Below are 25,855 nucleotides of genomic sequence, written 5' to 3'. Positions count from 1 at the left end.
CCCCACACCCCTCAGCTACCCCTGCAAACCCAGGCCAAACGCCTGAGATCACATCCGGACAAGCCCCACCACGACCCCCACCCAGATGCCCCCAGACTCATGCTCCTTCCTTTTAAATTGTTCTGAACAGAACGAATGCGTCTCTTTTCTCTCCCGTCACCAATGGGAACAGCGATGGGTGAATTAGCGGACTGAAGACTGTATGGTTTCTCCAGAACAGGGGTCAGCAAGCTTTTTCCATTAAGGGCCAGGCAGTGCGAGCCAGACGGCCTGTCACAGTTTATACTGGATTTTTCCCTATGGCAAGAGTATATTACTGATTACAATCTGCCCTTACCCCTTGAGTGACTGTTTTTCATTGACAGCTCCAATAAAACTTTATTTACAGACACTGAAATGGACATACGTTTCAAATATCATAAAATATTCTTCTTTCAATTTTTAAAAACCATTTAAAATTGCAAAAGCCATTCTTAGCTTGTGGACTGTATCACAGCTGGTGGTGGGCCAGGTTGGACCTACGGGCTGTAGTTTGCAACCCGGGCTATAGAGGAATGGGTGCTACCCAGGACTGGTGGCCCGTGTTCCGGGCAAGGAGCATGGGGATCCCCTCTGTCACCTGTGTCTGACTTACCATTTCTGAGGGCTAGGTGAATAGGATGGGGTTTCAGAAGGTAGAAGGTGTATCTCACGACACTCCGGGTGGCCCTAAGTGTCGGACTGCTAAGCCCTGCTTCCTGGTGTTCCTTGCAACAAAAATCCTGCATCTGAAATCAGACCCGTGTGGCGCTGCTGCTTGAGTGCTGTGTTACCACTTGGAGGCCAGCATGTGGGGCTCTGGAAATAACCCCTCCTTATTTTTAACACCCTTGCCTAGGCAGATCGTCTCTGGTTTCTCCCAAAGAAAATCCCAGGGCCGGCGATCCAAGCTGGAATTCAGAACCTCTAAGTCTTATTGGTAAGCAAGACCCCGTTACCCACTCACCACCCCCCCCAAAGTCCGCAACACAAGCCAGGAGGATATGGTTTTCTTTCTCCTTCAGGGTCATGGGGCCCCTGGGCAGGGCGAAGTCAGGAATCCGAGCAATTTGTGTGCAAGGTGTAAGGAAAAAGTACGTTTTTCAAAGAACTTTTATTTCAAACACAGATTCTACCCAGTTAAAAAATGCTCCTCAGGTGTCTTGGAAACCAAGGAGGGACCGTTCAGTTCACTGGAAAGGGTGTATCTTGTCCCAGAGAAGGAGGGAGGGGTTGGCTATTTACACAGGCAACACCCAGAACTGGTTAAGGAGCACAGGCCGTCCCTGTAGGGCTCACAGAGGACACCTGGCCCAGCGAGGACCGCTTGGAGCTCCCGCGGAGGGTCGGTCCTCCCCAGACGCCTGCGCACCTGCTGGCCCTGCCGTCTCCCTCCCACCCTGGGCTGCTGTGGATCGTGTCCACTTGCTGGATTCCCAGGGAAGCCTGTCACAGCCCAGAGAAGGGCTCAGAGAGGGAAGCAGCAGCGGCTGTCATGGGGTAGGTGGGACCGGGGACAGGTGGAGCTCCCTCCTCCTCTCTAGAACGTTCTGGGCCAGGCTCGGCTTCCTGAGGGGAAAGCCCCGAGGGGGGCTGGGGCTCCGGGAGTTCTAGTGCTCGGGCTCGGCGTCCATGCAGGACTCCCAGGGGTTCTGGGGCATTCGAGGCAGGGAGAAGAGTAGGAGAGCCAGGCCGCCGAGGAAGAGGAGGACGAAGGCGGCGCAGGCGCAGGCGAAGGACCAGGAGTAGTTGTACTCGATCCACACAGTGTGCTCGCTGTCGATCATGCGCTTCACCGACTGCCGCGTCACCTCCACCGACACGAAGATGCACAGGCCTGCGGGCCGAGCGGGACCTTCAGGGCCTCTCCGAGAGCCCCGGCCCTGCCCGCCGCCCACCCCGCGCGCTAGCCGGGTCTCTTGCCTCCCTCTCGGTGGGAGCGACCAGCCCGGCTCCCTGCGCCCCCAGATCCCCGCGCGAAATGCACAGCCTGCCCGGCTCTGCCCCGCCGCGCGTCCCCGGGGGGCTGCGAACCTGACCCGGCCGGCCCCCCATCCCCAGGTCGCGGCAGAGCGGGGTGCCGCGGTACCCCCTCCCCCCAGCCCCGCCGCACGGGCAGGAGCCCCCCGCGCCACCTGCGAAGGCGTAGAACATGGACGCGGGCCTCAGCAGGTAGTCCCGCTTCTTCGGGAAGGACAGAAGCGCGCAGGTGGTCCCCATGATGATGAAGCCGAGGCTGAAGATGGCGATGGCGGCAGCCGAGATGCTGTACTCTGCGGGACAGGAGGGTGCGCGCGGCTCAGCGGCGGCCCCAGGGCCAGTGCCGCGCGTCCTTGTGCCCACGGCCCTGGGGAGCACACTGAGGGTCCGAGATGAAGCCCCTCACTCACAGTCACACAGCGGGGGGGTGGGGGGGGAGGATGGCAACAAGACCCTCTCCCCACTCCCGGGGGCAGAGGCCTGGCAGCAGCCCTGAGCCACCACGTGGCTGCACACCTTTCTGGAACAGAAAGCTTCCTGCGAGCCAGGGGGCCAAGGGCGGGCTGGGGCGGAGGGTGGTCTGTCCTGGGACGCCGAGCAGCCGCTACAACCGTGGTTTGTTTCAGGGCCCCGCGCGTGATCGTGTGTGCGCGCGCCCATGCACCACACGTGTAGCGACTGCCAGAGTGAGCGTGCTCATGTGTGCACTGGCACATGAGGCGCTCTCCGAGCGGGGTGTGCGCGTGCGCGCCCACACCCTGTACAGGGTCCGCACCCCGGCCCAGGTGCTTCCCGGAAGGCTCACCGGGGCACAGATGCTCGCAGACCCCTGGGAGGCTCCCCTGGTTCCCCCACCCAGCAGCCCTGGAAACCACACAGGGGTTTGAGGAGGGTTCCCCATCACTCTGGCCTCCCTTGGGCTCGGGAAGAAGAGGATTCCCTCTGCAGTTGCGGGGCCTGCCAGGAAACTTCTCGTTACAGGCTCTCTCAAGCCCTGATGGACCCTCAGGACGGCTGGCCACCCAGGGCTGTGGCCTCAGAGCGCAGGGCGTGACGCCGGAGCTGCTTTTCATCGCAAGCAGGCAAGTCAGGGCTTTTGTGCCAAGTGATTTTCCGGCTCAGCAGCCTGGCCAGGAGGCACTCTTCCTCACCCTCCCCTGCTTTCCCCCACCGGCTCACCTTTCTGAGTAGTGACATGGAAGATCTCCGAGGTCTCGCCTGGGTTAAAATGCCTGAAGTAGGAACAGTTTTTCTCTGCAAAGGAGGGAGACAGCCTGTGAGTTGAGCCAGAGGGCCTGCAGCCCCGTCAGAGGCTCCACCAAGACAAGGTGGGTGTGACAGCCCCCTGGACTGGCCCTCTTCTCCCTAAACCCCGAATCTGGGCTGAAACAAACATCTTTCTCTGACCCTAGGACCAAAATTTCAGTAGGATGAGGGGGTTTCCTAAGAGGCTAGGAGGTCTTCGGGAGGCAAAGGCTGACTCAGTCGAGAGGGCACAGAGTACTGAGGGTACTGAGCCCATTAGGCAGATGGGGTAACTGAGGCTCAGCAACTCGTTTGGCAGGGGGTGCAGGGAACACCGTCCACAAAGGGCCAGACGGTGGTTCTCACCTGGGGCTTGGTGGGCAAGGTCTGGAGACACGTTTGGTGTCACAACTTGGCAGGGTAACTGACGTCTAGTGGATAGAGGCCAGGACTCCCGCTAACCATCTACAACTACAGGACAGCCCCACACGACATAGAATTATCCAGCCCCAGCAGAGCAATAGGGCTGAGGTTGAGAAAGCCCGGTTGCACCAAAATCTAGGGCTGTGTTTCCTATCAGTATCCGGGCCCATCCTGATGCACTGGGTGTGAGTGGGAAGCAAGTGATGTGTTTCAAAAGCTTTTCAGATGATTCACCCAGTTTGGGAAGTCCTGCTCCAGGTCCCTTAAAATGCCCCCACAGAGAGCTTTTCTGAGTGGGCCAAATGCCTGGATTTGCGTGCAGGGTAGAGAACTTCCATTCAAAGGCCAAATGTGAGTGACCATCACGTCATCTCATCAGACCCTTGACATCTGTGGCCAGAAAAACCTGCCCTGGCCTGCTGCTTGTTCTAGCAGACTGGTGTCAAAAAAGCCACAGAAGGTCTGGGAACAGGAGGACCAAAAATCTGGATTTGATGGGGCGCAGAGGAAGGACTAAGAATAAAGAAAGTCATGCTGATTTTAAACACAATTTCAGGCGTAATTCCTCTTCCAATTTTCTCCTTTAATTTCTCTTGTAACTTGACATACTTTAAAATCGGAGGATGTTCTTACTGCTTATTGACTACAGTTTAATGTACTTTACTCCATTTTTAGGAAGTAGGCGAATGGTTTTTTAAAAATATATATTATTTTATGTTTCTTTAAAAAAAATTAAATTGGGTTGCTTTTTATTTGGGTGAGGCCCTCCATTGCTTTCTTCTTCCTGTGAGTCCATGACCCTCAGTAAAAGACACCCCCACCCCTAGTTTAGCTGGCATCTAGGTCGTGCGTTCATTTCTTCGCTTGCAGGCTGTATTTACATTATCATGATTATGGACGCCTGGCTTCCTTTGGAAAGGCACCGGCGGTGTGTCCCAAGTCCTAGCTTTCACTGGGTTGCCAGCTTTCTTCTATCTGACCTAAATCCTCTTATTGCCACTTAAGCCTGTGGCCTCCCACTCTTTTCCCCTCCCCCCACGTCAGGGTTGCTGCTGCTGGCATGATGGAGACAGAAAGGACCCCTGGAGCTGAGCCTGGTTAAGCAGCAGTGAATGTTCTGCGAGGTAAACAGCCTTCTCTTTGAGCTTCTGTATTTAAATTACTTTCCTTCTGAGCAGAGTTACCTGGGGTGTCTGACTGCCGGGCGGTGATGTCAGAGTTAATGCTGCTCTTTTCTCTCTCCCGGCTTCCGGTGCTATTTTAAAGCATCGTGCAACCCTCTTCTGTTAGATTATTAGCTATACATTCTCTTGAGTCACCGCTTCCGAATGGCTCACGCTATGTCGTAAGTCTCCGTGTGTGTCTCCCTCTGGACAAAGGAACATTTCTGTTTCATTCTTTAAGGGCCAATTTCAGTTGTCATGAAAACGCTCTGAAAAGAATTGACCGGATTCAAGTATATTCACGGTCAGCTGCCTCCCTGATGACTCGCAAGCCGTGAGTTCAAAGCCTTCGGGGCAGAGGGCCTGAGATAAAGGCCCAGCAGAGCCCGGCCAGAGCACAGCGATTCGGCAGCCGAGCGGCTCTCACACAGATTGTGTTTGTGTTGTCAGCCCGACCAGATCAGCGGCAGGCTCCATCCCAACAGACCGCCGCGTGCATCAAAACCGTCTTAGCTCAGACCGTACTGGGATGCTGCCTGTCTGGGGAAGCCAGCCTGTGGATTTTCTAGGGGAGATTTTCCCCTTCGGTGACGCAGGGACACTGTCCTACTCCCTCTCCTCCCCTATTAAATGATGTCACCTTCTGTGGGATGGGGGTCACTCAGTGGGTGGGCTTCCCACGCAGGGCATCTGGAAGCCTCAGCTTCTCTCTGATGTGGCTGGACCTGGGCCCTGAGAATAGATGGGCCAACTCCGTCCCTCTTTTGAACTTGGCACATGAGCAAGGCCAGCGTCTTTTGCCCTGAACCTGGGGGGTAACATCTGCTCTAGGGCCCCATGGCTGCCCATGGAAGACCACAAGCCCCTTTGTGGTCCCTGACGACCCCAGCAGGGGTGGGGGCACAACAGACCCAGGCGTCATTCCGGACATGTCCAGCACCAACAAGATGCTTATTCAGGAAAAATCAAGCCAGACGTCTGCCTGTGTCACTCAAGATTGCCCAGGGTCCTGTTGAGGCGGGCAGACCCCACTTCTGCCCCTTTGTCTGGGGGGTTCTGGGTACACTGAGCATCAAGAGCAACTTGAAGGACATCAGAGATGGGCCAGGTGTGGGCCACGTCGTCGCAGGTGAGGGGCTTGGAGGAGAGAGGCCGTGACAACTCTGTGACAACTATGTAGACTCTGAGCCTTCCTGCCTCTGCCTTTCTGATGTCCTTCCATGCCTTTCCCTGGCTTCCATCACAGCTGCACAGAGCTCAGGGCTTAGAGCTTGGTCTTGATGGATTATAGCCCCTTTACAGGGCAGAAGAGGCAGGTGCTTTGGATCAAGTCAGTGGAGATACCAACGTCAGGGTGCCGACCGGGGACCAATCATCAGGAAGTTGGAAGTTCCTCCAGCCTCCCTTGTCTCTGCAAATGGCTCATGGTGAGTCTGATATTTGTTTTTCTGGTTTTTTTTGTATTTCAGAAATGTCTGTCATAAGCAGTCATAAGACTCAGTGGTCTGAAAACTTAAGTGGGTTATTTCTTTAAAAATATGGTGAACTCGGGGCATCTGGGTGGCTCAGTCAGTTGAGCATCCAGCTCTCGTTTCAGCTCAGGTCATGATCATGGGGTCGTGAGACTGAGCCCCACGTCCGGCTCGGCACTCACTGTGGAGTCTGCTTAAGACTCTCCCTCTCCCTCTGCCCCTCCCCTCTGCTCTCTCTAATAAACAAAAATAAATCTTTAAAAATAATATGGGGGACTCGGCCATTGAGCTTGACTGGAGCTGGAGTATTCTGGTTAACCAAGTAGTCTGGTTAAGGGAATGACTGCACAGAACTGTATCTAATTGTGCCGGTTTCAAAGAACTACAGCAGAAGGCATGTTTAAGTCCAACCTGAACTTGAGTTAATGCAGGTTTTCTCTGATAGTTGCTGTTCTATGGGGCGGGCGGGGGGAGTTTAGTTATGGCATGGGTCTCTAGCATGGGCCCATGTGGATGGGAAAGGGAGACCCTGAAATTCTTGGGGTCCATAACATGATGTTCTTTCATATGGCTCCAGTTCCTGCACCAGGTACTGGAAGAGAGGACGGGCCATACGGGAAGTGGGTTACTGGGGCAGTCTGTTGCCTTAGACTAGAGAGACAGAGCCTGAGAGCAACAACATTCTGCCCAACCCGAGGGCAGGGGATGCCCCCTCTGGGGTGATTCACTTGGGCTTTCAGACAGACAGCCTTTCCTGACAATGGGGGAAGACCCTACTCTTATTTGGAGGGCATTAGAATTGACCTCAGATGTTGATCTTCCAAAACTCTTTGGGTCAGTGCGAAAAACGAAATTAGACAATTTATGTCGTTAGAGCCTCCAGCGTTCTATGGCTGAGTGGAACCTTGAAAAGTCTCCTCTATTGAACCAGCTCCTGGTCGAGCTTCTTCTAAAACCATGTCATGTCAAAAGTTGGCCTCTTACCAGCTTTTAGGAGTTGTGTTTGTACGTACAGTGGGGAGTATTGTATGGGAGTGGGCTGGAGAGAAAAGGGGCTCTGGATTTGAGACTTGGGTGTTGCACTTGTGAGAAGGTTAGCTTTCGGAAGGCCACTCTGAGCCCCAGTTTTCCCACATGGAGAATGAGAACCACCTGAAGAACGAGAGCCTCCTTACTGGGTGGTTGTAAAGGAGTGTAGCGTAGTGACAAAGACGGTAAATTTTAGGGGTATGAAACCTCGCTGCTCCGCCACGGTCAAGTTACTCAACGTCTCTGTGCCTCATTTTGTTTATCTGTGAGACGGGATGATGATAACAGTGTGGACCTCATAGAGGATTTTATGAGGATTAGATGAGTGTATATATATTTCTATTTGTCATCCCACTGCCTTCTGGCCTCTGTGGTTTCTGGAAAAATATCAGCTGTAAATCTTATGTTAGTAAGATCCCCTGTATGTGATGAGTCATTTCCTGCTGCTTCCAAGATTCTGCGTCTTTATCTTTCAACAGTTTTGATCATGATGCATCTAGGTGTGGATTTATCCTACTAGAGTTCATCAAGCTCCATGGATTTGTAGATTAATATTTTTCATCAAATTTGGAAACTTTTCAGCCATTATTTTTCTGCTTTTCTGCTTCCTGCTCCTTTCTCTCTCCTGTCCTTCTGGGACCACCATTCTGTGCATATTGCACATTTGATGCTATCCCACAGGCCTCTGAGGCTCTCTTCATTTTTCTTCTTTTTTTTTTTCCCGTCTATTCCTCACACTAGCTAATCTCAATTGTTCTGTCTTCAAGTTAACTTATTCTTTTTTGCACCTGCTCAGATCTGCTGTTGAACCCTTCTAGTGAATTTTCCATTTCAATTATTGTAGTCCTCAATTCCAGAATTTGTTAGGTACTTTTGTTTATTTTCTTGTGTGTGTGTGTGTGAGTGTGTGTGTGTGTGTGTTTTCTTTTTAAAGATTTATTTACTTATTTGAGAGAGAGAGACAGAGAGAGAGAGCATGAGTGGGAGGGGCAGAGGGAGATGGAGAGAGAATCTCCAGCAGACTCTGTGCTGAGTGTGGAGCCGGACATGGGGCTTGATCTCATGACCTGAGATCATGACCTGAGCCAAAACCAAGAGTTGGACAGTTAACCAGCTGCACCACCCAGGCACCCCAAAGTTGTTTTTTTTTTAAAGTGGCTCCATGCCAGCGCAGAGCGCAACACGGGGCTTGAACTCACGCTATTAGGTCCTTTTATAAAAATTTCTATCTCTTTGTTGATAATCTGTATTTCATGAGACATCATTCTCATATTTAGTTGTCTAGACTTTTTTTAGTTCTTTGAATGTATCTAAAATAGCTGATTTAAAGTCTGTAAGTCCAATAGCTGGGCCTTCTTAAGGATCTATTGGTTAGTTTTATCCCCCTTATGTGTGGGCCATACTGTTTTACTTCTTTGCATGTCTTCTGATTTTTTTAACTTAAAATTTAAATTTAAAGTTGGAATATTTAAACAATATAGTGAGCAACTCTGGAAATCAGAGTCCCATCCTTCCCTAGGGTTTGATCTTGTTGCTCAAGTGACTTAATGAATTTTGTAAAGTCTTGTTTCCTTTGTCATGTGGGACCACCAGTCTCTGCTCAGTTTGGTAATCAGATCACATCTTGTAAAATGCTTGGAAAGAATACGTCTCCCAGTCTTTACTGAGGGCTCTGTGCTAAGCAGAGAGCTAAGCACTCCACCTAGCAGCCTACATTTCTGCCTTAGCCTTCACTTTCTGCTTGCCCACAGCCTCAAGATCAGCCCAAGGTGAGAGCTTAGGGCCTTTTCAGGGCTTTCCTGTGTGCCATACAGCACTCTGTGTGCACAAGGCCTTCTAAATTCTCCAGAATGTGTTGGAGCTTTCCAAAGCCACCTATGGACATCTCATTCTCTAGCTTTTTTGGTTAGCCTATGGTTTGCCCTAACTGTTGCCTACAGCCTCTGGAAGCTATGCTATTAAACAATTGTTTCTAATTGTTTTTGACAAATGCCCCCTGGGAAAAAGACTGTTTCCACTGAGTGAGCTGAACGTCAGGTCAAATAAAGACAGCCTTGCAAGGGGGGACTTCCAGGGAACCACCGGACCGATCAAATAATGACAGTTCTCTGGGAATGAGGCTTTGAAAGAGATCCGGCCCCATCTGTCCCCTTTGGGGATGCCAGCCTGCTAAATTTTCACGGTTTTCAGGCTGTTGGTTTTCAAGGCTATGACAGAGTTGGGGAGTGGGAAACAGGAATAGACCAAGTTCAAACACCTCAAAACTCACCATTCTTACTGAGATTCACCTATTTTTCTCGAATAACCTGCAAGACTGGTTAATTTCCAGCATCCTGAAAAAGTTTACTCTGACCATTGTTGTCAGAGTTCTCATTGTTTTTACGGAGAGTCTTACTCTGCCATTTCTTCTGATGTCATTCGAAGTTAAAATATGGAAGGCACTGAAAACAATATTCAGCAGATGGTGCTAGATTTGTGTTGTGGTTATTACTGCTATTAATAATACACGAGAGCGCCTATATGAACTCTCTTCCCCCCTCCGGCAAAGGGTAATCCCACAGAGCACAAGAAAGGTGGGTGGGGAAGGGAAAAGGTGTCCATCTGCAGAGAAAGGAGAGGGGAGAAGGTAGGAACGCACTTCAGAAGCTTGTCGGGAGTAGGGCAGGGCTCACAAGTGTGGGAGGGAGGATTCACTCTGGACCAGTGCAAGAAGGCATAGAGCTAGACTCTGGTCAGGCTTAAGGCCAACCCATGCCGGCTGGTCGTCTGCAGCTAACGTCCTGCTTGTCTGTCTCTTCCTTGTATGGACTTGCCTCGCCTCCCTGTGCATCTGCTCTATAAACTCAGCAGGCTTTAAAAGGTAGGTGCTTCTGAGGACAGGTGGACGGGAGCATGAGAGTGCATTCCCTGCGCGGTCCAGAGGGAGTCCGCCTTACCCTGCCCCTGCCCTGCCCATGGGAACTGGCTGGATGATGCGTCTGTTTACGGGTGTGCTGGGCCGCGGCTGAGGAGCGTGGGCATGTGAGCTATGCGATACCCTTCCAAAGCACATGTCCACGTCTGTTAAAACCCTCAGCCCCGGGACTCAGTGTTTCTAAGACAGCTGGGTATTTCTGAGTCTTCCGGGTATCTAGAGGGCAATGAGCAAGGCAGGGGTTTTCTAGAGCCAGCAGGAGGGAAAGGAGGAGGAAAAAGAGAAGTGGAGGCATGGGGTTTGGGCTCCCTTGTGCCACCCACAGACTGCAAGATCTCTGGGGACTTAGCACTGACTTCCTTGAAAGGCAGGGTTCAAGGAACACCCCGTCTGACCACAGAGGGAGTGATTCTGAAAATCAGGCAGGTGACTGTACTCACCCTGGTCCACTGACAACTTACAGTGACATTGGTGAGCTCTGCAAGGGACTCGGTGTTGCCGAGCCCAAGCACTGTGTTTTACCGGAGGAAGCAGAGGCTGCAGTGGGTTTTGTGGACCCCAGAGTCACGGCGGGGGTCGTGGGCAACGCATGACGGAGCCCAGACCTATGACTCTCCATGCTCTTTCCTCAGCGTGGGCTCTGTCTGCTACAAATGTGGAAGGCTCCCCATCTGCAGAATAAACTGGTCACCCTCATACCGGGTGTTCTCGACAGGAGCTCACCTTTGATGTGTGCTTCTGTCCCACGGGACGGAATCGAGGCACACACTTAAATCTGAGCAGGAGGACATGCTTCCCAGCTCTGAAGGGGTCTGAGCCAAGAGGCCACAGTTCGGACAGGAGTGATGGTCTGACAAAAAGCAGGTGGCTCGACTACAACCAGGTCCTGCTTCCCAGGTGTGTGGCCTCCGCCGGCTGTCAAGGCCCCCCGCACACAGAAGGGCCCCACGCTTGGCTCCGGGCTTCCCTGTTGCCACCTTGAAACTCGTGTAAAAAATCACAAGGAGCCCTGCGTTTCCGTTTTGCACTAGGCCATATGAATTTGGGGGCCCATCCTGTCTCACGCCCAGCCGGGAGGCCCTGGAGGGAGCGTGCCCGCCACACGTGTCCCTGCAGCCTGAGCACTTGGGGCCACCGAGCCCGTCCGTGCGGGGAGAGAGCGGAAGAGTGGCGCCCGCGGGGGCCAGAAGCCTCTCGTCTGGGAGAGCCTTGGATTCTTTCCCGAGCCTCTGGTCCCACCTGTGCAGCCCTGTGCTCGGGGTGAAAAGCCGGAAGCCTCAGCAGGACAGAAATAGTGAGAGACAAACGCCCTCAGTTTACCAGGCAGCTCCAGCCTCCGGTGTGACACCTGCAATTCGGATCCTCTTCCCCGGGCACAGAGGGCTGGGCGGTATTTCTGTTCTGAGGCAGGGACACCTGCCCTCTTTCCCACGGGCCCCTTTTCCGGGGGGAACGAGGACGGGCAGGAGGCGGGGACGGGATCAAGGAGCGGGTACGTTACCCCCGGGCAGGGTGATGGGTCCGCAGGTCTTGTCCTTGCTGTCAGTCATGACAATACGCTTGGTGCAAATCCGCCAGAGGCCGAAGTGGGCCGCCTCGCAGGTGGCGTTGTGGTGGTCCAGCTCGGGGCTCAGCACGGCCCAGTGGTCGGTCACCACGGCCACCAGGGCCAGCACGACGCCCACCAGGATGCAGAAGAGGGTCACGCGGACCTTCGGCGCTTTGGTCTGGGACATGGCGGTGGCGGAGGCGTGGGTGCCCTGGGCACGGTCCTGTGGCAGTGTGTCTGGGGCAGGTGGCCACCAGGCTGGGGAGGTGGCGGCGGTGATAGAGCTGGGGGTGGAAGCTAAGTTTAGTGTGTCCGGCTGAGCCAGAGGGGGCTGGCCTCGGGGCTGAGGGACACCAGACAGGGCTGAGCAGCTGCCCAGACGTGTCAGGGGCCTGAGGGAGGCTTCTATTAATGCACATCTCAGGCGTGTCACCAAGGATAGCTTCTCCTCAGGTTTCAGGGCTTTCTTTTCCTCTTGGGACCTGAAATCCCTCAAGGAGGGGCCAGGACAGAAGGCTCTAGATGGTGGCTTGAGATCCCCACGAGTGGCAGCTCAGTGGTTGGAGGCACCGAGGGGTAGGCCCCAGGGACTCTAGGTGTGTGGGAATCTGCTTGCTCTGGGCTGCGGGAGAAAGGGGCACTGCTGGGTGGGGGCAGGGGACCCTGGAGGACACAGGTGCCATAGGCCAGTCACGAGTGGGGCAGGTGTGAGTGGGTCCTTGTCCCGGAGGTTTGGGGGACTCAGGATCCTGCCTAGGGATATCTTGGGGATTCCCCCTTCCAGAACCTCTGCAGCCCTAGCCTGTCCCCAAACTGCAGGAAGATTTCCGGTGGTTCCTGGGCCTGGCATTACCCAGCACTGTGCCTGGTGTGGGAAGGCATTTTTCTTTTCCTCCTTCCTTGTTTTCTTTTTTAATTTAATTTTATTTATTTATTTATTTGAGAGAGCTCAAGGGGGATTTGGAGAGGCAGAGCGAGAGGGAGAAGCAGACTTCCTGCTGAGCAGGGACCCCCCCCCCACAATGCCCCAGGCTCAATCCCAGGACCCCGAGATCATGACCTGAGCCGAAGGCAGACACTTAACCCACTGAGCCACCCAGGCACCCCTGCTTTTTCCTTTTCAATTCTCCTCCCATCCCTCCAACAGGGTCTGGAAGGAAAGCTCCGTGTGGGGTTAGTAAGTCTTGGAAACGTTTCCAATGCTTGCAAATCAAAGAATAGCCTGGAGAGGACAAGGAATCCAGCTGGACCTGACTGTCGTTCTGGTTTCATTTTACTGCTTCAGTTTTACTTCTATTCAAGATTTGCCAGTTATCTTTTCATTTACAAAATATATTTAAGTAAAAAAGAACGGAAGTGGGTTGATCTGCAGGGGACTATGAAGAGGCTGATGGTATGTGGACACAGCAGAGGAGAGAAGACCGTTTGGGACGGACCCCAGAGAGTCCTGCCTGCCTGTGGGCCCCGGGGCTCGAGCCCCTGCACCCCTCCTGCACTCTGCATCTCTTCCTTATCAGTTGACCAGTTGCCTTTTTGGGGATCTGTCCAAGAGGCTGATGTGTCCCCAGGAATAGACCCCCGAGCTGGGCAGGGTTTTGAGCTTCAAGATCCTGGCCTCGGGTTGCCACAGCTTCCAGAAATACTCTTCCTGTGTGCGGAAGCACACTCAGGTGTCCAGCCTTGGAACCACAGACTGTTCATAATAATGATAACATCTTGAGTGTTTACTGTAATATATCATTTGCTGTACTAAGCCTTTCCACTTCATTGCCCTGAAACTTCACACCAACCCATGAGGTGAGTGCGACTATGACATCCTTTTTACAGATAAGGATACAGAGGCTCAGAGACACCGAGCAACTTGTCCAAGGTCACACAGCAGGGAAATGGTGAAGCCAGGTTTCAGAACCCAGAGCCCACACTCTGAAGCAGTGGTTGGAGCTGGGAGGAGAGGTCAGGATCTATTGCATAGGGGGGCAAAACTATCCTTTTCCTCTACCCTTCTAAGTTCTCATCTCAGGCTCCCGTCACAAGAGAAAGGCATACACATTTATTCGCTCTAAGTTTTCCATGACATGAGAGCCTTGGCACGGGAAACGAAGACCTAAAGGAAAGGTTCAATCTGAGTGTTTTTATGCACTGGGATGCATAGTGGGATGAAGAATGGAAAGTTGGTGAAAAATATTGGAAAACAAGAGGCCGTGAACTAAGTGCATGAACTGGGGAAACAGCGAGGTCGGTTTAGATCCCTCTTGGGGTCCTGCAGATGCAGGAGCTCCTTTCCTCTGGTACAGGGAGGAACCTCCCACCCGAGGGTCTCGGGGCCTGCTTCAGGGCAGACGGGCGGGGCAGGGGGCCTGGCAGCTGCCGTTCCTCGAACTCCTTCCACTGAAACTATTCAGTATGCCAAGGTGCCATAGTTTGGAGTAATGTGCCCTGCACCCTGTCGTGACCAAGGAAAGGAAGCTGCAGCCTAGAGAGAGGACGTGCCGAGCCAGGCCTGTGCAGGGACCAAGCGCCAGCGCTGAGCTGAGGCCTCTCGTCTGCAGCCACAGGCCAGCTGAGGCCAGCTACCGCTCACCCTTCGTGTTGCAAACCAGCCTCCCCATCCAGGTGGTAAATCTGCCGAGAGCTCCTCCCTCAACCTTCCTCATCTCCGCTCTGCTTCTCTCCCTGCCCCAAACCTCCTGCCTCAGTGGGGGGCAGGCTTGTGCAGCATGGGGGGGGGGGGTCCTAAGTCCTCCACCCCAGGGAGCCGAGCCTTAAAGATGGATGGCCTCTTCCTTTTGAAGTCGTCTTTGCGTAAATCTGCCCCATGTGGGCAACTCCAGGGGCTGCAGGTGAGTCATCTCCCACCCCCAGCCCTGCCCCAGCCCCGTTTCCTAAAACTCCTCCAAACAGACCTTTTTTGCTCATGGGGGCCCCTGCCAGGCCTCCTGCGCAGCTCTCCAGAACCTCGCGGGGCCGGGGAAGGGGCTCCGTGGATGCCAGCGTTTGCCGGGAGCCGGGAGCCGGGAGCCGGGCTGGGAGATATGCGCACCTGCGGCCGGGGCCTCCCCTTTGCGGGGCAGGGGGAAGGAGGGTGTCCTGGGGAACCAGCCTGCTAGGGAAGGAGCGGCCAGCCATGGAGCCTCTCTCAGCTGCCCTCCTGCATCTTAAATGAGGGCGGAGACGCTGGCCGGTCTGCTGGCGGGCATCAGGGACAATGCTCGTTACCTGCTTAGCCCGTGTAGGTGTTGTGGACAGAATTCTGTCCCCCCTCAATTCAGACGTTGAAGCCCAGACCCCAATGTGATGGTATTTGGAGGTAGGGGGTCTTTGGGAGGTGATTAGTTTAGCCGAGGTCAGGAGAATGGGACCCCATGATGGGATTAGTGTCCTTACAGGAAGAGATACCGGACAGCTTGTTCTCTCTTTGTCTCTGCCACGTGAGGACTCAGTGAGGTGAAACCCAGGAAGAGGGCTCTTACCGGAACCCAACGGCGCTGGCACCCTGATCTAAGACTTCCAGCCTCCAGAACCATGAGAAAGTACATTTCCGTTGTTTCAGTCTATGGTATTTCGTTATCTGAGCTAACAGGCAGTCATACCCAGGATGGCTAGTGATATTATTATTACTTACAGACCACAGATGGATCGGCTTTCTCTGATGGGTGGTAAGCTTCTGGAGGGTAGAGACAATGAGTCTGTATCACATACTCGTTCTGGGTGCCCTCTGAGAACACCCCCAGTTCTGTGCCCAGGGTGGGATCTCCATAGATGTTTGTTGAATGACTGATGGATGGCTGGGTGGACAGATGGATTAAAAAAGGGGACAGAAACTCAAATAATTTACCCCACCAGATGATCCTAAGGACCTTTTTTTTTTTTTTTTTAAAGATTTTATTTATTTATTCATTCGACAGAGATAGAGACAGCCAGCGAGAGAGGGAACACAAGCAGGGGGAGTGGAAGAGGAAGAAGCAGGCTCATAGCAGAGGAGCCTGATGTGGGGCTCGATCCCGTAACGCCGGGATCACGCCCTGAGCTGAAGGCAGACGCTTAACCGCTGTGCCACCCAGGCGCCCCCCTAAGGACCTTTTTATGTGGTTTGAGGACATAGGGACATTAGAAATGGCAGTTGGGGCAGATCTGGGACGGCTTGGACCAATGGCTAATTTGCCTCGAGGTGCTGAGGGACACTCCAGGAGGGCATCATTGTTACCTCTGTGGTCAAGTTCAAAAGGAAGCAGCCTCCTGAGAGCCAACATTTTCTACAATCTTTAGATATGCCACACTCGGCTAAGCAGGAATTGTCTGTATTTTACTCCTCCAGATGAACTAGTTTTCATTTGTCCCAAATGACTGCTCTTTTCCCAAGAAGGACCAGACATAACTAGGGGAAGGAAGGAAAACATCTCCCAGGGGTGGACCTCGTTCGGAGCTGGGACCAGGGCACACCTGGGAGGGGCTGAGGAAGTCTTCCTCGGCAACCTGCTGATCTAATTTTGAGCTCAGCCTTAATTAGGCTGAGCCATGGCCTTGGGCGTTTGATCTTAAGATACCATAAAAAAGCACGGTGCCACCCGGTTGGTCCAACCTCTTTACACCACTTCATCCGCCCCCTGCACTGTTCAACTCAGACCCTCTGTTGCATCGGGCTTGCTGCCCCCAATTCCGTCCTGCGAGCCCAGGGGATCAGGAACTCTTCCATCTTTGAGGCTCACGATGGTGCCACGCTGACCTCTGCTACTGTCATCATGTCTCCTCCTCTGACTCTGCTGCCTCCCTCTTTCCCTTAGATGGACGTTATGATGACACTGGGCCCACTCAGATAACCCAGGAACAGCTCCCCTTCTCAAGATCCTTACTTTAATCACATCTGCAAAGTCCCTTTTGCCACATAAACTGACATACTTGCAGGTTCCAGGGATTAGGACTTGGACATCCTTGGAGGCCTTGGAGGCCACTATCTGCCTACACGCGTGTTGATTTACAATTTGCTTGATTTTCTCTGGCATCACCTTGCAGCTCGGGTGCAGGAGAAGATGGAAGGTGAGATTAGGAGGGTTGGGGTCTTCCAGGAGGGAAAAGCTAGAAGGAAAAGGGCCAAGGGAATGGAGGGCACTGGCAAGGATGAGTTTAAATGATGTCTCTTGATGGCCCTGCAAGGGAGGTTGGAGAACAGGTAGAGTGGTGGTAAGGGAGAGGAGGAGTGGAGTATTGGCAGCTGTGGTCAGAGAGGAGGACAGTGTCCCAGAAGATTCCAGGGGGCAGGAGGACAGTAAGGCGTGCTGCCAAGATCCAGGTTGGAGACAAAGGTCATTGGAGGTGAGAAAGAAGGAGAACTGTGAGACCAGGAAGTTGGGGTGGTTGGCCCCATGGATGTTGATGGTGGCAGGACATGGGATGCAGAGGTGAAACCTCTGATGAATGTGAAGGAGTGGCCAGGAAGGTGTTTGAGAGATGACAGTGATGAGAAGTGGCTCGGGGTGGTCTACCCCAGGCCTTCAGAGAAGGCCCCCTCACTTCCCTCTCTTGCTATTACGAGTCCAAGAACATGAGTTCATAGCCTTCTCTGACCACAGACTTCTGTTCCTGAGGTTGTACTGGCAGTTTTGTTGGAAGCTGCAAGTTTAAAAATATCTGTATCAGGTGTCTGAGCCCATCTTCCCCTGGACCCTGAGGTCCCTTGGATTCCCTTTCTGCCTTTGCAGCCCCACATCTCTCGGGACTGAGTATGGGGCTGAGCAGCCAGGAACGTCATGTTGGGAACGTGGGCAGGGAACCCCAGCAGAAGAAGGGACAGCTTTCACCAGGAGGACGGTGTGTGTTGGGGGAGTCATGTTCTTAGGAGAGAGGATGGTTTCATGTGTCCATGGAGGTGGAGCTGCAGGGAGTTCCAGAATGCACAGTGGAGGCAGAGAATGGAAGGGAGGACTGGTGCATGGAGAAGAAGCCTAGAACCAGCAGGGTACTAGAGAGACGGGGGTAGGGGAGGGGAGATTGCATCTTCCAAAAATGACCACAGAAGTATATCTGAGCCCACATGTTCTTCCAGAACCTTGTCACTCCTCATCAAAAGTATAGACTATTTCCTCTCCTTCAACTCAAGCAGACTTTTGACTGTCTTCACCCTTAAAGTGCAGTGGAAGTGACTTCTGAGACTCCTACCTTTCTCTCTCGCTCTGGGGACACTGGCCCTTGGACCCAGTCCCTATGTTGTGAGGGACCTCCAGCCACAAAGAGAGGCCATGTGTAGACATTCAGGCTGAAAACAGCAGCTAAAGTCTTTGCCAATAGCCAGCGTCAAGTGCCAGACACATGAGCAAATAAGCTTCCAGATGTTTCCAGCCCCCAACCATCGAGTCTTCCAGCCAAGGCCTCAGACATGGCAGAGCAGAAATAAGCCATCCTGATACTCTCTGTCAAGCAGAGATAAGAATCCATGACCATGTTTAATGGTTGTTTAATGCCACTAAGTTCTGGTGAAATTTGTTACATGGCCCTACTAACTGATACGCTCGGAAAGAGAGGAAGGAATTACAGTTGGCCTGGCCAAGGATGGCTGAATGTGAGGCCTGGAGGAACGAAGCAGCCCAGCCTTCCAAGAGAAACTTGGCATGAAGCTGCATGCCAGCTACTGGGGAGGGCAGGCTGTTATCCCCCCAGCCCAGACACCCAGGTGTGTGTGTGTAGACAAGATCCTGAGTGTATTTCGGGGTGGATGAGGAGTCTGATCTTTTCATCAGCCTCTAGGACAAAGCTAAGCCAGAAGTTCATAGTGAGAAGTCACCAGATCTTAACCAAATGCCTCCTGAGAATCCCAGCACTTTGGCCCCATTCAGACACCATTTAAGATCTAGGGAGCAAACAAGCCATGTCCAACAATAGGACACGAGTCAGATAAATAGCAACATCTCTGTTTTGTGCAGCCATTAAAGATGGTGGTTTCAAGGAGTATTTAAAGACACAGGAAGGGGCCCCTGAGTGGCTCAGTGGGTTAAGCATCTGACTCTTGATTTCGGCTCAAGTCATGATCTCAGGGTTGTGAGATGGAGCCCTGTGTGGAGCCTTGGTCAGGTTCCTTGCTCAGTGGGGCGTCTGCTTGAGATTCTCTCTCTCCCTCTGCCCCTCCCCCCCACTTGCACACATGCGTGCTCACTCTCGCTCTCTCTAAAATAAATCTTAAAAAAAAAAAAAAAGACCTGGGAAGATTCCCCTGACGAAAAACAGTGACCAGAGGCAGCGTATTAAGCCACACCCCAACATGCACTGGGGTGCACTGAAAGGTTATACCTGTGTTTATGTCTTGGGTAGTGGGATTTTGGCTGATAATTGTTTTCTTCAATTTCTCTGTATTTTTCAGATTTTTAAAGGTAAAAGCGAATAGTCTTAGGATTAGGAAAACATAGTATTTGTTTTAAAAAGGACCTAATTCTTTGCAATTTAATTTGTGGATCCTGAAGCTCCCACAGGGTTTAATGTATCACGGAGAAAACTTATCAGGGGACAAAGGTCAGGAAGCAGGTCCTTCCAAGGTCCCCGTCCTGCAGTTGTAAGCACAAGGAAAAGCACTCGTAACCACGGCAAGACTTCCGCGGCAGACTTCTGTTCCTGAGGTTATACCAGTGGTTTTGTTGGAAGCTGCAAGTTTAAAAATATCTGTATCAGGTGTATGGGCCCCATCTCCCTCTTTGGATTCTAAGGTCCCTGAGCGCCTCTCCTACCTTCAGTCCCTCACCCCACCCCTCCTGTCTAGGGCTGGGCAGCCAGGGTGCTATATTAGGAACCGGTGCAGGGAGCTGAAGTCACGTGCTGGCTCTGAGCTCCCTGCAGGGAGGCCTCCCCTCACCCACTTGCCCCTCCCCCTCCCCCCAACCCAAGCCTCTCCTCTGTGCCAGCCTCACACAAGGGCCCCAGACCTTCTTGTGCAGCCCGGCTCCCAGTGGTCAGGGCTGGGCTCTTGCAGCCTACATGGCCTGGGAGGAACTGGGAAGGCCCCAGTAAGGTTTGGGGGCCGGAGGCAGGAGTCCCGCGGCAGCTGTGACCACTACCACTTGGTGGCCCAGAGAGCACTGGGGGAGAAACGAACGGGCTTCAGCCAGAGAAGCAGCTGGGCAGGAGCTGTGGGGGGCGCTGCCCCGTATTGGATCGGCTGGCTGACGGGTGTCTCCCAAGCCAAAGTGCCATGGGCACGGCGCCCTACGGGCCTGGCTTTCAGAGTACCACCACTTAGGGATGTTCTAGAACAGTCCATCTGGAGAAACTCCTTGTGTGTTGTCAGTCAACAAACACCCCTGAAAGCTCACTCTTAATGCTCATTGCTGAGCTGGGGTATTTATGGGGTATGTTTCCTTGTTTCAGTTTTATTCATTCTCCCAATAACCCCGGGAGGGAAGGCCACCTCCAGGAGGAGGGAATGGGGTGGGGGGCCCTGAGATGTTGGGGGCCCTGCCCAGTGCTGCCTGCCGGTGAGTCGGTCTTTCTGGCTCCGGGCCCCATCCCTGCAGCTGTCTGGTGGGTGTGGGCAGGGGAGGGCTCCGCAGCTGTTCCGTCCCAGCCTCGAGCTGGGCTGGGTTTCTGGGCTTGTTCTCTGGTGGTCTCTGTGGTTGGATTCAGTCAGCCTTTTGCCCCCAAACCCAGGCGCCCCCACTCCCACCCAGGACAGGTGGCCGTTTCCCCATTTCCTTCTGCTACAACCTATCTGTTACCTGAACTGCTGGCTCAGAAGCAAAGAGGAAAAAGGCAAAGATCAGAGAGTGTCACAGGGAAAGGAAATCCTGGAAATAAATGAGTTTTCCTAGTATGTCCACAGCGTCCATGCAAATACCATGCGATCCTGCGCCAGGGACCTCCCCCTCACTCACCCGCAGTGCCTTAGTCTCCCTCGCTGTAGAATCAGGCCAGTGCATGGTTTTTGGCATTATGGACATTTTGGACCAGATCATTCCTGGTAGGTGAGGTGTAGGCGTAGTATGTTGAGTAACACCCCCAGCCTCCACGCACTAGATGCCAGGAGCACCCCCCCCCCTTCCTAGGTGTGACAGCCAAGAATGTCTCTAGGCACTGGCAGGTGTCCCTCGGAGAACAAAATCACCCCTGCTTGAGAACCACTGGGCTAGTGGCATCTCCCTTTCATGGTCATTGTGAACATCCTCAAAAAGGATTTCCTTCCTTCTTTTTATTCTTCCTTGATCCCTCCTCCCTCTTTGGGCTTATTTCCTCTTCTCGGATGACTACATCAGATGAGATGATTCCTAAAGTACCTACCTTTCCTGCCGGGCGTGATGTCCAGTGACTGCGGTTCTTGTTTGGGTCAAGGCCCAAGCGCAAGCCTATTCCTCCAAACCTTGGGAGGGGGGAGCCTGAGTCCATTTTACAGATGGGGCATCCGGGGCAGAGAAGAGGCCGGACATCCCACCTGGGCTGAAGGAGGGCCCAGGTCACATGGAGGTGGATGCAGTCCCAGAGGAAGTGTCAGTGTCGAGGGGGCATTCCCCCAAAGATTGGTGGTGGGGGAGGCAAAAGAGGGAGGTACTGAAGGGCACAGACCAGGGAGCTGAGACTGGCCAGCTGTTCCCCTACCCGGCTTCCTTTCCCCCGGGGGCTGGACTACATCTCCCATCTTCCCTGGCCCTTAGAGATGTGACTTTGTTATTGAGTTCTGGCCAACGGCACCTGCGCAGGGGGGACGTCACAGCTTCCTGGTCCATTAAACTTCCCCACAAGACTCCCCTATTCCCAAGATCACCTGCCCACTGTCTTCTCCTTTGGCTGCTGGATGTTGATGCCAGGGCAACGTCGGAAGCCTCTGTCGAAGATGAAGGAGCCTTTCCCTCTGAATGACCGTGTGGAGCACAGCACGCCCCACCCGCCCTGTTGGTTGGACTTGACGCGAGTGAGAAGGCAGTTTCTGGTGCGTGAAGCCATTCTACGAGTGGAGGGTTTGGTTACACTCGTAGCCGGCTCTCAGTGCTGCAAGCGAAGGGAAGAATGCGGGGCCACGTTTCTGGCTCTGACGCTGCAAACTAGGGTGGCAGAGTTTTTAGTTGGCAGGAACTTGTGACCACATGAGCCCCACGTTGTTGGCCCTACCCTGCCACGGCGTTCAGAGACCGCCGTGGGATTCCACCAGAACGACTGCAAAGCTCGTGCTGAGCCAGAGTTTCCTGAGAGCTAAGAATAAGTAGGAGGCAGGGAAGTTTTGGCACATGGGGCTCGTGCTGGGCGGCATTGGCTCAGGCTGGCAGAGCCGTCGGCCTGGAGCTTGGCAGGGGCTCAGTTGGTGGGGGTAGGGGGCTGAACTCCCCTGGCCCCGGTACCTGGTGGCTCAGCCTGTCCGGGACCTCAGTTTCCCCACATACCCATCTCAGGCAGGAGGAAAACCCATCAAAAAGCCAGGGTTGAAAGTTCAGATGCGCTGGGAGTGGTTCCTGCAGCCACCAGAGTGGGGACGGGGCACCGTCGCACCCTTTGCTGGGACCAGGGTGAGAAAGGCCTTCTTTTTTTTTTTTTTTCCTTCAAAGATTTTATTTATTTATTTGACACAGAGAGACAGCCAGCGAGAGAGGGAACACAAGCAGGGGGAGTGGGAGAGGAAGAAGCAGGCCCCCAGAGGAAGAGCCTGACGCGGGGCCTGATCCCAGAACTCCAGGATCACGCCCTGAGCCGAAGGCAGAGGCTCAACCGCTGTGCCACCCAGGCGCCCCGAGAAAGGCCTTCTTGAGGCCCAGAGTTTAGTGCCTCTAGGTTCCAGGAGGAGCAGCAAAGCCTGGGGCTGTAGGAGGAAAGCCCGCAGCCTGGTTCCTGGAAGATAGGGGAACGTGTACTTGGACGTTTAACGCCCCCTGGGCTGCCGCTCGGGGAGAACCAGGGGAGAACACCAATCATCCCCTCGTCATGCCTCCCAGGAGGGTAGGGCTGACAGCCTGCCAGTGCCCGTCTGCAGGGGTGAAGGTGCTGGGTTACAGCGGGTGTTTGCTGTGACCGGCCGGGGCCTGTGACAGTATGTCATCATCGCTCTGATCAGAGGGTCACACTGTCCCTCTCTCTGACCCTGTCCTCACTGCTCCTTGGGGGCTGGGGGCGGTGGTGGCCAGCTGCTGTGCCTGAGATGAGGTGGCATGGTCCCATCTGGCCTCTGGTTGGAGCCACATTCTCCTGTCCGGCTTTACCAGTCATTTTGGTACTTGGCCTTCTTTTATTTCTTAATCATTTCAGAATTAGGAGGGCAATGGAGGCTGGACGCTTTAGAAACCCAGGCAACTTAGGGCCCCCGGGGCTATGGTTCCGTCTGTCTGGCCCCCCACCCTGCAGGTTCTGAAGTCAGGCCAGGCTTGCTGCCCTGACCGGATGCCCACACCACAGCCCGGGGTGGCTGCCCTCCTTCCAGCCCATCTGTGCAAAGGCACCTGGACGGCACCACCCAGCGGTCTGAAACCAGATGAAAGCCAGAGAAACCCACCTTGACCAGCACGGGACCCACCCTGCCTCCCTCTTCTCCCGGAGGGCCCACCGTGTTCCCCAGACTCAGGGACACTGTTTGCCCGTGTGCCCACCAAGGCTTAAGGGGAGCTCTACCCTCTCCCTCCCCACATCAAGAAGAGAACATTTTAAAAATGTTTTTATTTAATTAAAAAAAAGACAGAACTAACAACCCGAAACCAGTAGTAGGTACAGGAGTCACAGATGCTTAACTGGCGACACACACAGGGGCTGGTTGGAGAGGGCAGTGGGATGGGAGGGGCGGGCGCAGGCCACCGCGTCCCCCCATGGACGCAAGGTCTCGGACTGACAGGTGGCAGGGAGCCAGCTCTGCCCGCGCCCCCGGGCAGCCCTGGCAGAGAGGCGGTGAGCAGGACGGTGAACCGGGGTGGAGGGGCCAGGAGCCCGGGGCGCGGCGGGGAGCAAAGCTATGAAGACCAGGGGCGCTGAGGTGGTTCTGCTCCCTGCTCTTCTGTCCTCCTTTGTGGCTTCTTTTCTACTCTTTCCTGGTCCCTAGAGTTGGGCCCCACATTCTCTGCCTGGGACTGGGCAAGAGGTAGGATTCATTGGAACACAGCTTTCTCCGTGAAATGATAGAAACTTCCAGGGCAGCAGGTGTGGAAGTGACTTACGTGGTAGAAACAGCACGGCTGCCTGGCTTTGGGAAGTGACAGAAGAGCCTGGGGACCTCGCTGGGGGATGGGTTCCCAGATTTTGCCCCCTGGTGCGAGGGTGTCCTCCATGGGGGAACGCCGAGGGCGGTCGGGGCAGGGGCAGGGCAGGGACGGGGTTGGCCCCCCGCAGGGCAGGCCACGAGCCCTGACCCTCCAGCATTCACTGCTGCACATGCTTGGACAAACCACCACACAAAGCCAACCTCAACGGGAGGAAGGGGTTTCGAGCAAGCGCAAAGGGGCCCCCGCGCACCGTGCCTGCACTGGCCCACGCTCCAGGGCGGTCAGGTGAGGGGTCCCTGTGGAGATCTCCTCTCTGGGGGGGCGAAGGAGGATGGCGACGACCATGACCCAGGTCTGAACTCTTAGGGCCTGAGTCCACCCAGGGGGTGGGGGTGGGGTCACTGAGCAGGTGGCTGAGGTAAGAATTTGCTTGTCACTTCTAAGGATGACAGCTACTGGGACCACAGACGACCGCTCGAGATCGGATTACCAAGTCTCAAAAAGTAAGAAAGGATCGGTCTTTAGAAAGCACGTGTTTGATATAAAAGAGGGTGAGCTCCCTGTTCCAGAAAGTTTGGCTTCTGAACCCACACACGCTTCCACGTTCTCTGCTTGCTTCGGGAGGGGGAGGAATGGTTGTGGACGGAAAGAAGGTCAAACACCGAGCCGCCTCCCAGGCCCCCCCGGTGCTGGGATGTCCCCCTTGCGAGGAGGAAAGACAGCACGGTGCGACCCTTACGTCCAAACGTTCTCGGCTGAGCCATTCAGGTGGTGGCAGAATGAATCACAATCCTGGGAGTCGGGGCGGGGCTGCTGCTGCCTTTTTAAGATGAAGAAATGTATGTCCCTTGCTCTCCTGGCATTTATTGGCAATAAATCATGATTAATGACCGCTTAGGAAATGCACGTTTGATCTGATTTTTTGGTCGCCGTTCACCCTTGGGTCTCCCTTTCTTGCTCAGAAGTTCAGGCTCCTGTTGCCAAATACCAGTGGGGGCGGCGGGGCGGGGGGCGTCTGCCCTTTCCTCTCCCCGAGGAGGGACGGAGCGGCTCCTCGGGTCAGTGGGGAGCGACCCAGCAAGAGGCCATACGGCCACCCTTCCTCGGACCCGTGGAATCTTCCAGTACTCTCAAGTATCGTCCATGTGTTCTGCCCTTTCCGTGTGAGGCAGAAACTTCTAAAAGCGGGTAGGAATGCCAGCAACAGACTCCGGCCTTTACTTCACCCCCTGGCCCGCGAAGGCTTCCCCCTCTGCGGATTCTTCCACAGGCCTTGGTCTCCTCAGGTCGAGGGAAGCCGGCCCCAGGACAGCGCAAAGGCCAAAGCACCAGTTGGCCGCAGGGCGTTCTCCTCAGGATCAGTTATGTCAACCACGGCCACTGCCAGAGAGAGAGGGGGAGAGAGAGAGGGCGAACAGACAGGAAGGGGGCAGCTTTCGGCTTCCTCGTTTCCGGCTCATGGACATGGAAACCTCAGATCAGAAAGCAGCAGACCAGTGTCCAAAGGTCCCTGCGTGCCCGGGGAAGCCCTCCCGGTGGCCCAGTACCCAGGCAGGGAGGGAGGATCCCGCAAGCCCATTCTTCTGGCAAGATGTGTTTCCAAGAGGAGATAATGGCTCAATTTTTGTCTTCCCCGGGTCGCTCAAGGCCGTGCAGCCTCGGGAGATTTCAGAACCCCGGAGCATCAAACACCCTCTCTGGGGACAAAGTCAGCCTTCTTGCCTCCATTTCCCGTCTCCAGGGTGGCTTCGCGCTGAGCCAGCCCACGACACTTGCTGGAGACCAGGGAGGGTTGGGTTTGGCTTCAGTCCACTGTTGGTCCGTCTGAAGGGGCAGGTGCCCTCGTGTGGGATCCACACAGCTGTTCTGGGGCGAGGCCGGTGCGAAGAGGAAGGGGCAGCTCACACAGGGGTCGTCCG

The 25,855-nt window shown here is 54.3% G+C and overlaps 2 protein-coding genes across 2 annotated transcripts in view; both read right to left on the bottom strand.

Moving 5' to 3' along the window:
• Positions 1-1,618: 1,618 nt before the first annotated feature.
• On the bottom strand, positions 1,619-11,999 carry CACNG1 (calcium voltage-gated channel auxiliary subunit gamma 1). Its single transcript, XM_040639856.1, has 4 exons — positions 11,746-11,999; positions 3,178-3,252; positions 2,154-2,291; positions 1,619-1,855 (listed from the first exon to the last, which is right to left on the bottom strand). The coding sequence occupies exons 1-4, from the start codon at positions 11,978-11,980 to the stop codon at positions 1,629-1,631; spliced, it is 675 nt and encodes a 224-aa protein (XP_040495790.1). The 5' UTR covers positions 11,981-11,999; the 3' UTR covers positions 1,619-1,628.
• A 13,219-nt stretch (positions 12,000-25,218) lies between these two features.
• CACNG4 (calcium voltage-gated channel auxiliary subunit gamma 4) overlaps positions 25,219-25,855 on the bottom strand; it is a 57,531-nt gene continuing 56,894 nt past the window's right edge. The window contains exon 5 of the mRNA XM_040641212.1: positions 25,219-25,316. Within this exon, the coding sequence (XP_040497146.1) occupies positions 25,219-25,316 (98 nt within the window). The remainder of the gene's footprint in view (positions 25,317-25,855) is intronic.

This window comes from Ursus maritimus, unplaced genomic scaffold, assembly GCF_017311325.1.
Source record: "Ursus maritimus isolate PB19 unplaced genomic scaffold, ASM1731132v1 scaffold_24, whole genome shotgun sequence".
Classification (NCBI taxonomy): Eukaryota; Metazoa; Chordata; class Mammalia; order Carnivora; family Ursidae; genus Ursus; species Ursus maritimus.
This window is presented reverse-complemented; position numbering and strand designations above follow the sequence as displayed.

Excerpts from the sequence above, each read along its gene's own strand:
- CACNG1 (XM_040639856.1), bottom strand. The coding sequence starts at position 11,980 with ATGTCCCAGACCAAAGCGCCGAAGGTCCGCGTGACCCTCTTCTGCATC. Across the intron at positions 3,253-11,745 it reads ACCCATCACCCTGCCCGGGG|AGAAAAACTGTTCCTACTTC; the intron begins GTAACGTACCCG and ends CCTCCTTTGCAG. Across the intron at positions 1,856-2,153 it reads CATGTTCTACGCCTTCGCAG|GCCTGTGCATCTTCGTGTCG; the intron begins GTGGCGCGGGGG and ends CTCGGCCCGCAG.